An 11,737-nucleotide genomic window follows, 5' to 3' on the forward strand; every position below is an offset into this window, starting at 1 on the left:
TCCTGGCGGCGCTGGAGGGAGAGGGTGGGGATCGAGCGATGTGGGAAGGGGGGCGGGGGGAGTAGAGAGTGGGATCGGGCTAGGGTTTCACTCGGGTTGGTTATAGGCCAGGGGGTGGGCCGGCCTGGGGTTTGGCCTGGCTAGCAGCTGGGCCAAGAGGCCCAGTCGAGGGTTTGTTTTATTCCTTTCCTTTTTTTTACCTTTTCATATTTTTCTTTTTTGTTTTATTTTAGTTACACATTAATTTTAATTTTAGACAAATATATGTATAGCCCCTAAAATAATGTTTCAGAACAATCCACTACTATAAAAAGTTTTACCCTGATAAAAATAGTCTAGTATTTTATAAAATACCAAAGTCGTTTAAATAGTTGTTTAGCTACTGTTTAAATCATTTTAGTGCTTTAAATCTTTTTACTAAAATGTGGTTCCTCCACCATTTGGACTTAGGATTTATTTGTCCCATTTTGAACATTTTAGTTTTAACGTTTGAAGAATTTACCGTTTGACTCGATTTTGAATTTGAATTTGAATCGGTTTTGAACTAACACGAGATTAGCAACAGTAACCATCGTGATGTGGCATCATTAACAGAGGTTTACTGTAGCTCAAATACCCGGGCGTCACACTTATATAGGTTGAAGATGGTTTCTGTGACCAAACTGGAATGATGCAATGGAGAGACCGAGGACATGGGGGAAGAGGCTGTGGCTGGGGCCTTTACCATGGCGAGAGTCAGGACGGCGGGCCTCCAATTGGCACTCTTCCATCGAATCACAGTGCTGAGCATCCGGTGGTGTCAAAGCCGCCTCCTGGTCCGCATATGTCGGATGGCAGAAAAGGATTTGCCAGAACAGCGCTTATATACCCATTTTTATGTGATCCCATGAAGAGGAAGGATAGTAATACCCTGATACATGCGTCATGTATACTGCATTACTGCTGGTCAATGGACATGTGAACCTGTCTTTTAGCAGCACATATATATGCTGGTTCATGTCATCTTTACTGCTTAACAACTTAACAACTTAACCACTCCTCCAGTCGATCGCTGCCGCTGCCCCGTTGAGGCCCTCAGAAAAGGTAGACAACATCCAGGAAAAGGTAGACTCGGCTCCTCCACTCATGCTTCTCTGAATTTATACAAGCTAAATTCGGAACATGGTTCTCTGAATTTCTACAGGCTAAATTCAGTACATGCTTCTCTGAATGTTGGCCTGCCAATTGGTATTGTATTGCAGACTTCAAAGGATTGTATGCAGACCATTTATGCCAATGGATTACTGCATTTTTATGTTAGTTTTAAGACTATTTGAATGTAAGGACTATACAGAATCTCTTTGACAATCTACGGCAAATCATTTTCTGCACAGACAATTCAATACAAGCTTTATGAATATCTGCAATACAAGAAGCAAAATTTGTTCTTATATGTTGGCCTGCCAATTAGTATCTGCAGCCTTGCATGCATGTTTTAAAAATGCTTAATCCAAGTGCCACTTCTGTACTAAATAAGCTGAACTTTGATTTAAATAACTAAATGTTGGTTTGCCAAAGTTTTCTTGTGATTGAATTATGGAACTTACATTGTCCAGTTTGCAACTTTACATATGGTCATGCAGTCATACCGTTCTGTCTATAGGTTCTTTTGTACTTATCTCATGTTTAACAGGTTTGGCTGTTCTTCCTCTATACAACTTCATCTTTTAGTATCGACCAATACTTCATAGTTAGCACATGGTTCTTCAATACTGCGGTAACAATTGAGAGGAATATTATGGTGCTCTAGGGCTTTATGTTATCTTACCGTACCATCCAATAAAAATTGATCCTCTTCTTCAATACCTGTCTAACCACCTCTGACTTGTTATTTGTGGGCTTGGCCTGTACTCTTTTCACATAGAGGTGTCAACTTGTGATGCAAGGTTTTGCCATGTTGTTGGTGAAAAGATATCTACATCGAAGACTATATACTTGGATTGCTTTAGGGAAGGTAATACATTTCGATTAAGAAGGGCAAACGAGCTGGTTCTTTGTTTATTTACTCTGGTGGCTCATGCCTATTATTATTCTTACCAGTAGCTCTTCTAATGTATAACTGGAGAATTTCATTGAATTTCACACAATTGAAATTATGTTTGCACCATCTATCTCATCGCATGGCATGTTTAGGCACCATGGCTCTACTACTACACAGCCACTTACCTTTGTGGACATCTGCCGAAATTTATTCAAAATAAATATTTGTAAGTTGAAAATTTCTTTTTGCCGGGCTAAAAGGACGAAAGTTGTCTGGGAAGAGATTGTTGTTATTGAAGGCTAACTATTGATTTTCAATAACTTCCTCTTTCTCTTGCTGGTATGCGGTTATTCATATGATAGCTGGTATTGCAAATGCAACTACCTACCCTTGCTCACCAAGCATTGACTAATTTTTGTCTTCATACATAATGATATGCTAAAATTTAGTTTTCCTTGCTTCGATAATAGTACCATGTCATTTATTTAGAATAGTACCAGGTCATTTACTGAGAATAGTACTGGATCATATATTCAATTTAATGTGCACATTGCAGTATTCCTTGGAACTCTAGCCTGACTTGTAGGTGAGTTAGAAATCTACTTCTAAGTTATGGGATGTCCGCCAAGCAACCAAAATTATTCTGGGAGTGCCAGTCTTGTTGGCCTTCTACTTTAAGAAGCTCGCCATCTACACCACAAGTCAGAGCGAGTGTTCCCCTACTCCATAGAGATGTGATACTCAACAACGTTGGTTCAGATGATGACGACGACAAAATAGAAAGATGATTCTGAGAAGTCGGACTTGTAAGAGAATAATCATAGTACTAAAAATATATGTAGATCTTGAGTATATAAAAACATTAAATAGTGATTGTAACTGAGTACCTGAACATGGTATTTAATATTCATAGAATAAAAAGGGTACTAATAGTTTGAAACATGAATGCAATACCTTTACTTTGGTGGAAATTTATCTTTTTGTATACAACAATTCATTTTAAATATTTCTTGCTACTATCAGATTATTCTTTTACATACAAGTGAATTTTCACATATAATTGTAATATTAGTCTAGACGTGTGTTGCACGTGCACACTTACTTGTTTTACAAGGAAAAAAATCCCCAACAACCACATTGGTGGCTTCCGAACTACACTCGAATGGATTCGTCATCGTCTAATCGCGGCCACACAAAGTTCAAAACCGTCGTTGCAAAAGGGGGGGGGGGATTCTACGAGAGATCTCAACAACGCTTGCTCCACAACTCGATTGGCCTCCGAGGAATTCTTGCTCTGAATACCAATTTGTCAAACCATGCATCACCGGTGGATTTCAACAGATATTCATACACATGTATCTCACAGTTCTAGCTACAAGGTGTTGGAAATATGCCTTCGAGGCAATAATATTGTATTACTATATTTCCATATTCATAGTTAAGAGTTCATATTCCATGCTATAACTGTTAGGATCCTAGAATATGCGATTTAGTGGAAAACTCATATGCACGTGTGGAATGATAAACGGTAACAATAGGTTCCCGATCTCGCCTCTAAGACTGGCTCAAGTGTTGTTGGTGATCACGTTTTTCGGATCTTAGGATATCATTAAGTGTAACGACAATCCTAGAACAACATTGAGGGTATGATGTTAGAAGAACGATCATATTGAATCGACCAAATACTTGTCTGTTATACTATGTGATTATATCGTCTGAAATTATCTGTTATAACACGGAGTGTTAGCATGAGTTTTAGTTCCTCAGACCATGAGAGTGTCTCGGTGGGCTTTGGGGTTGCTCAAACGTCATCTGTAACAAGGTGATCATAACAACAACTTTCAGGCACACCGGAAAGTTTGACAAGTGACCGGACAGCTCGAGAGTGGGATTTGCTCCTCCGACGATGGAGAGATATTCTTAGGGCCCTCTCGGTGTGACGGCATCCATCATCGTTTGGCCAGACACAGGTGACTATATCACGGGGATGCCGGAACACGTCAACGAGAAAGAAAAACAAAACCGGTAATGGGGGCAACGATATAGTGAGCATGGTGATGACTAACGAGGATACCGATGCACACCGGGTTTTGTAAAGTATCGCGAAGCAAAGGGAACATCACATGATAACCAAAGGTTCACTCGAATATCATTCGTGTAATCATAGGGACCGATATGGATGTTCACGGTTCCGATATCGGTCATTGAACGAAGGGGTTTCGTTCATGTCTATGGTTTAGCGAACCTACCGGGTCAAAAGCTTAAAGTAAGCATGATCTACTGAGTGTTAATAGGACGGGAAGTGATGAGAATATATTTATGGAATTGTTTCATTAATATCTAGAATAGTTCTGAGAGGTTCCGGAAGGGTTTCGGTGAATATCGGGTAATACCGGGTATTACCGATTAATATATGTAGGTGGGAAATATTTCCGGGGATGTTAAATTATATATATAATGGTCTGAAAATGTTTAGAACAAATATATATTTAATTTAATATCAATGGGCCTAATAAAGCCAAGAGGTGGAAGGAAACTTGGTCCATGAAGGACCAAGTGGAGGTGCCCCCCCCCCCTCCTATTGGGGGGGAAGGGGAGCGAATCCTACTTGGGGTGGGAGTTGGACTCCCCCCATGGCTGGCACACCAAGGGAGGCTTTCCTCCCTTTGTGGCTGCCCTCTCCTCCCCTCCTAACCTATATATATACTAGAGAATTTCTCCCTGTTGGGACACAACTTTTGGAGCCTCCTCTAGTTGATCTAGTGCATGTTCTAGTTGGTCCTAGTTGACTAATTAGAGCAAGCCCTGGCCACCTCTAATCCTCATAATTAGAAGCCCCGTGTGGTTCCAAATCCTCCCTCTAATTCTTCGTCGACGATAAGCTCTGAACGGCGAAGCGCTGCCGGATCGTGAAGACCGCATGCTGGCAACCAAGTAGAGAGGTCGTGCTTTCGGTCTTCTGTTCGAGGGATCGTTCGAGAAATCTTCATCAACGTTCGAGAAACTCCAAGGACAATCTACACCGACTCGTCTATTTCCGTTGCACTCCCGGAGTCGGTAATGATCGTTGATCACAACCCGTTATGCATCTTCATATTGTTCCTAGGTGATTGTAGGGCGAAATTTTTTTTGCTTTTTCTACTACGTTTCTCAACACAAGGCCGGATGAAGCTGGCAAATTATGTATGAATAGAGTAATATGTCTTGTCACAGAGGCAAAATTGGGGAACATAGAATGATGAACCCTAGCCACAACCCAACTGGTTATATAGGTAGCGGGGTCAGGAATAATACACGGTAAAAATGACTATATTGTTACAGTAATAATCAAGCACGGGGCAGTCAAGGCCATCGAAGGAACATAGATAGTAGAGGCTTTGATCTAGCAAAACGATAACTGAATAATTGACACCTACGTTTCAATATGTGACACCATAGTCTATTACTTTGAATACCTAACACTAGGACCGTATGACAAGCACAACAAAGAAGGGCATTGGCTAAGCAATGCACGGCACTGCAGACAGCGATAACGCGACGACGCCAAGCCAAACCATAGCGTTATGGTATTGCACAACTACACGAATGAAAGGGGCAAGGTAGGTTGCATGCGAGCGTGCATGTAGATACCAGGGCCAGAGGTGTCCAGTAGTGGCACTATGGCAGTGACCAAAACCCGACAACAAGGTTAGAAACTTGGAGATGGCATCTCCAAGAGAAAGGGTTCAAGGCCATGGCTCAATGGAAGTTATAAAATCAGTGCTAACCAATAGAAACACGATTTATTTTTCTTATTCATTTTTATAAAAGCCTTGGATTCATTCTAACACGTTCGTGCGTGAAATTTGATTCTTGATTTAATTTAGTTTTATATACTATACTAGTGAATGGACAATTTTGAATTGGCTGTTCAAAGTTGTACTAATTACCGTGGAATTAAGCTGATGAAGCCATACAATGAAGCTATGGGAGTCATTGAGCATTGCTTAAGAAGATTGACAAGCGTGACCAAAAAACAGTATGGTTTCATGCCTAGGAGGTCGATCCTGGAAGTCATTTCTTGGTTCGACAACTTATGGAGAGATACAAGGAGCAAAAGGACCTGTATATGGTGTTCATTGACTTGGAGACGACCTGCGATAAGATATTGCAGAATGTCATATTTTGGGTCTTGGAGAAACACAAAGTCCCAACAAAGTACATTACCCTCATCAAGTAAATGTACGATAATGTTGTGACAAGTGTTTGAACAAGTGATGGGGACACTAATGACTTCCAATTAGAATAGGACGGCACCAAGGGTCAGCTTTAAGCCCTTATCTTTTTGCTTTGGTGATGGATGAGGTCACAAGGGATAATATCAAGAGATATCCTATGGTGTAATGCTCTTTGCGAATGATGTGGTGCAAGTCAGAAATAGTCGGATGGGGGTTAATAGAAAGTTAGAGATGTGGAGACAGACTTCAAAATCGCAAAGTTGTAGGCTTAGTAGACGTAAAATTGACTGCATGAGGTGCGGTTTCAGTTCTACTAGGCACGAGCAGGAGGAAGTTAGCCTTGACGGGCAGGTGGTACCTCAGAAGGACACATTTCGATATTTGGGGTCAATGTTGCAGAAGGATGGTGATATCGATGAAGATGTGAGCCATCAAATAAAAGTTGGATGGATGAAGTGGCGCCAAACTTCTGGAGTTCTCTGTGATAAGAGAGAGCCACAAAAGTTAAAAGGCAGGTTTATAGGATGGCGGTTCAACCTGCGATGGTTGCTTAGCGTTGAATAGTGGCCAACTAAAAGGCAGCATGTCCAACAGCTAGGTGTAGCAGGGATGCGCATGTTAAGATGGATATGTGGCCACACAAGAAGATTCGGGTTCAAAATGATGATATACTTGATAGAGTTGGGATGAGAGATCGGGGTAGACCAAACTTGACATGGAAGGGGTCCGTAAAGAGAGATCACGGATATAAAGGACTGGAATATCACCAAAGATTTAGCCATGGACAGGGGTGTGTGAAGTTAGCTATCCATGTGCCAGAACAATGACTTGGTTTCAATATCTTATGGGTTTCAAATTATTTGCTGGATAATTTTCAATTGCATCATACTTCTTGGTACATTAATACTATCGAGTCCACCGCCAAACTTTTCATTGCCTATTATCGACAATATAAACAATACAATAATCTACAAAAGGAACAATGATTTGCAACGACACAATCAACACATAATTTGAGAATATTTTCAAGTAGGATACTGGTGTAACCATGGACCCGTCATCATTCATGAAATTCTATATAAAGGACCTGAACTAAATTTTAATTTGTTCAAAATGAAAAAAAACTTCTTATATCCCTCCCAATATACACACGTGTTGTGGCCTTGCATGCATAAATTTATAGGCACTTTTCAGAACTCTGGAAGTATTCTACTGTACAGTATTTCATCTAGTATGTGCTAAATATCTTGCTTCCAATGCTTGTAGGGACTAGGGAGTTGACCGAGATAGTTCACTGGATGGAAATATTTGGGTCAATCATTCTCATGTTAATGTCACATAATCAGGCACAAAAAGAAGAGGATGAAATTATATAAGCAACTAAAACCAACTATAGAATATGCAATGGGAATATGATTGTTTTAAAACTTATTAAGTTTTCTGCAAAAATCAACAATTTTCACAAAGAACACAAGGTTTTTATCTAAATGCATACATTGTTACTGCATGAGATGCCATTTCGGACAAAAGTGATACCTCTCGTCACGCCAGAAAGAGTTTGTATCTAATTCTGGCAGCACTAGTGTAGCATTCATTATTCGTGCAGCAACAACAGCATTACATATCTACAAAAACAGGATAATAGCAACCTTAATTTTGTTACCATCAATCATATAATCATAGTAACTCCAGCGATTTAGTGCTGGTGGTTTTCGTCCCATAGTTCGTCTCCAAGAATGGTGTTGGACAGTGGGTTTCCCACTAGTGCGTTGAACCCGTATTCTCGTTTTCACCTTCTTTTTTTTACTTTCTGTTATGGAAGTTACGGAAAATGTGGAACCGGGTTCAAAAAATAGCAAGTATTGTGATCAAACATGCTTCTTTAGAGATAAAGGGAGAGCTTATTCATTAATCACCGCGGTACGTTGTTGGTTCAAGCCACCATTGCATCGGACACGCAAGTACCCATTAGTCTCAGACTCAGTTGGTGGAGCTGCAGGTACATTAATTAACTTCAGCATATCCACTTTTACCATCATTTGCTAAGAATATGACCGTCAACTTCCAGAGAGGTTACAGAGATGAACATACGAGGCCAATATGATCGTGGTGCAGAAGAAGCTCTCCAGCCATTTGAATTTGCAGTTCTCCACAACTTATTTACATCAACATCCTTGAATAATAGCATCGATGTTAGTATAAGAAATCATTTCATTGAGAATTCAAATACACAATGCACATATTGTCATTGTAATAGTCCACATGCAATTAGTCAAAATCAGCTTATCAGCCCACAAACTAAAATGATGCATTTCAAAAGGCATATTGCCACTAAACAGTATTTATTTCTGATACTATTGTTTATCATTAGAATAGAATATTTTAAAATGCAAAGTCATCCAGTTCGCCACTAGGAAATACATCCTCGTGAGCAATCAGAGAGTCCCAATGATTTCCACAGAGAAGGTAGTAATTATTTCTAACCAATTTAAATGCATTTGCATTGTCTCCAATTATATCATCCAAATCCACAATAAAATAATAGCAGCAACCATATATATCTTTTCTTGCGGGTCACCAACCATATAGATCAACTGCACAAAATAATGAAAGTTCTGGTAAACACACTATCCTCCTCCACCGGTCCCTCCCATCGTAACAACGATCGTTCACATACTTTTCTTTTGCAGCGGCTTGGAGTTCTTCGACCCTCAAGCCTCAGAGAAATGCCCCACCACCATCTATTGATCTTTCCCCAAAGCAATAAAAGAAATATTAACAAAATACCATCACCATTTCCTCGCTCATAAACAACACGAAAAATAACTTGAACAAATACCCTGTTGAATAGAAGATGGGGAGAAATTCCGTAACATCATCTAACTAATGCAGCAGTTGCATCCCCAGTTGGCCCGCAAACAGCACAAGCATATCGTGTGCTTCCATTGCCATAGAAATAGCCAAGCAGATCAAACAATACAGCTAAGCTACACACCGGTAAGCAAGCACGGTCCAGAGAACGCACCTGGGCCTTGTAGGAGGTAAGGGTGAGGTCGGTGGAGGAGGACCAGAGCCAGATAGTGCAAGTGACGAGCGCCGCCACGGCGACCAACAGCCGCGCCGGCACGCGGCGGCGGCGGAGGGACGCCTCTCCAGGACCCCTACCGGAGAGATCACCGAAAAATTCAGCAAAAAATTGAAACGATAGAGGAATATGGCGAGGGAAAGCGGTGCTCACCTGCGCATTGGGATCGCGGGGTTAGGTTTCGGAAACAGATGGGGGATTGGGCACGATATGCGCTAAGATCTGGGAATCGGAGGTCTGGGAGGGAGCGGGAGTTGAGAGTGTGTCCTGCGCGCGCGGGTAGGTGAAACGTGGGATGTGAGGTTTTGTTTAGGGCCCTTTTCTCCTTTTTTTTTCCTGAAATGGAAAAGCGGCCTTTTTTTCCAAAACCGCTCGTTCAGAGCGATTTCCAAGCGAACGCTCAATTGGCCATCCGATCGTCATATTTGGGAATCGTTCGCGCGGGAGCAAAGGCCCGCGGGGGTTTTCTAAGGGCGTGCATTCGTTTTTTTTGGTTTGCTTCGGTTTTGGTTTTAGGTTTATACGGTTTTTACACTTCGGTTTATACAGTTTTATACATCGCGGTTTCGGTAATAACCATTTACATTCGGTTTGATTTGGTTTGATTTTGGTTTCGGTAATAACCATTTACTTTCAGTTCGGTTTTAGTAATGACCAAATTAACCAAAGTTAACGCGAACTTTCGAGCAACACATGGTTTGACGACGGACCGAAAAACGGCAAAAATAATCGACAATAAAAAAAAGAAAACACTAGCACCTCTAAGTGCACGAAAATACACTTAAAAGCACAACCACCGATAATACATACTCCCTCCGTCCCATAATATAAGAGCGTTTTTGGCACTACACTAGTGTTAAAAACATTCTCATATTATGGGACTGAGGGAGTAGTTGATTAACATTATGTTTTTTTAGAGGAAGTTGATTAGCAGTAAGTAACGTGACCTTTTTTAGTAGAACAGTATGCGAGGTTAAAAAAAGAGTGGTACATACATTAGTCGTTCTAGGCTCAGACTCATGAATCACGTGACACCTAAATTGAGTATAAAAAACATAAAGCCGGTGAGAGATTTGGTGCATGTTACGGTCCCATGCTCATTTCCTATGCATGCAAGTTTGCATAAGCCGTGGTGAGGGATTAATAGTTTAGTACCATCTCGGTTGTGCGTGGAGAATGAAGTACGAGCACAAGTTATAAAAAGGGGTCCAGTGAGACAGATAGTTTGGTGAGTGCTAGCTCCAAATTTAAAAGAAAGTTGAGGGTGGATGGATCGGGTGAGCAGCCGGTTTTCTGACTTTCTTAAAAAATGGTTGCTCTGGGATGTTTTCTGGTTCTTTTCATTTTAACCAAATTAATTTGTTTTTAGACCGGAAAACCTGAAATGAATTTGGCTTGTTGTTTTGCAAACTGAAACCATAACCATAACCTGGAAAAATCGAAATTCGTTTTCAGTTTGGGTTTTTCATTTGGTTTTTGGTTTTTGGTGCAGTTTTGCACGCCCCGAGGCATTTCCATCCCCTCAACGCTCGCTTATTTGCGTGTCTCATCTCCTCCCCACACCAGTGTAGAAATATTTACACATGATCTTAATTAGTGACACGTGTTTTTCAATCCACAAAACTGAACGCCTGGCCAATTATTTAGCATAGATCCAAAAAAATGGCTTCCAACCAAACGAGAGCCAAAGCAATCTCTCAACGTCCAAAACTGTCACATCCTAGTTAGCCATGCATTAGAGTGTTGCATCATGTTTTCCTTTTCATCAGAAACTTGAAATGGGGATGACAGAACCCCCAGTCCCCTCTGAAACCAACTAGGGTTTACTAAAAACTTTTTCAATGAACCTGAAATGCCCTTCTAAAATGCCCATCATTTTTGTCTTGGTTCAGAACCTCTGCCAAAACTGGTGCACATTTTCCTAGGCCATCTTAGGTTTTTGAATTAAATCATAAATATTTGAATTTGGGCATTTAAAATTATATAAAATATTTAAATGCTCAAATATCTCCAAACTAAAATGTTTCATGTTGGAAATAATCCAACTATGGACCAGGAGTAATTTGGTGATTTTTGAAGTTGCCTAGGTATTTTATTAAATTCAACAAAGTTGCAGATATATTAAATAAAAACAGAAACAGAAAAAAAGGGGAAAACTTACCTGGCGCCACCGCAGGCCCACCAGCCAGCCCACCTGGCCGGCCCAGCCCGGCCACCGCTCCAGCGAGCTGCTTGGCTCGCCAGGCAGGCAGCCAAGGTGCTCGGCGGCGGCACCGCAGCTCGCCACGCAGCTGCACGCCGCCCTGCCTCCCCCTCTCGCCGCCCTGATGGCCTGGACGAGCTCCACGTCGCGCCCCGACCCTCCTGGACACCTCCATTCGCCCCCAGTTCCTCTCCCTCGCACTCCCACGCCAT

At 41.2% G+C, this 11,737-nt stretch overlaps 1 protein-coding gene across 1 annotated transcript in view; it reads right to left on the reverse strand.

Annotated features, from left to right (window-relative positions):
- Positions 1–9,612, reverse strand: part of LOC119295961 (O-fucosyltransferase 1-like) — a 43,921-nt gene extending 34,309 nt beyond the window's left edge. Inside the window, exons 1-5 of the mRNA XM_037574387.1 lie at positions 9,476–9,612; positions 9,263–9,398; positions 8,329–8,410; positions 8,154–8,230; positions 7,774–7,862 (exon numbers count right to left, since the gene is read on the reverse strand). Of these exons, the coding sequence (XP_037430284.1) occupies positions 7,774–7,862; positions 8,154–8,230; positions 8,329–8,410; positions 9,263–9,398; positions 9,476–9,483 (392 nt within the window). The 5' untranslated portion in view covers positions 9,484–9,612. The remainder of the gene's footprint in view (positions 1–7,773; positions 7,863–8,153; positions 8,231–8,328; positions 8,411–9,262; positions 9,399–9,475) is intronic.
- Between the last annotated feature and the right edge of the window lie 2,125 nt (positions 9,613–11,737).

This window comes from Triticum dicoccoides, chromosome 4B (genome assembly GCF_002162155.2).
Source record: "Triticum dicoccoides isolate Atlit2015 ecotype Zavitan chromosome 4B, WEW_v2.0, whole genome shotgun sequence".
Classification (NCBI taxonomy): Eukaryota; Viridiplantae; Streptophyta; class Magnoliopsida; order Poales; family Poaceae; genus Triticum; species Triticum dicoccoides.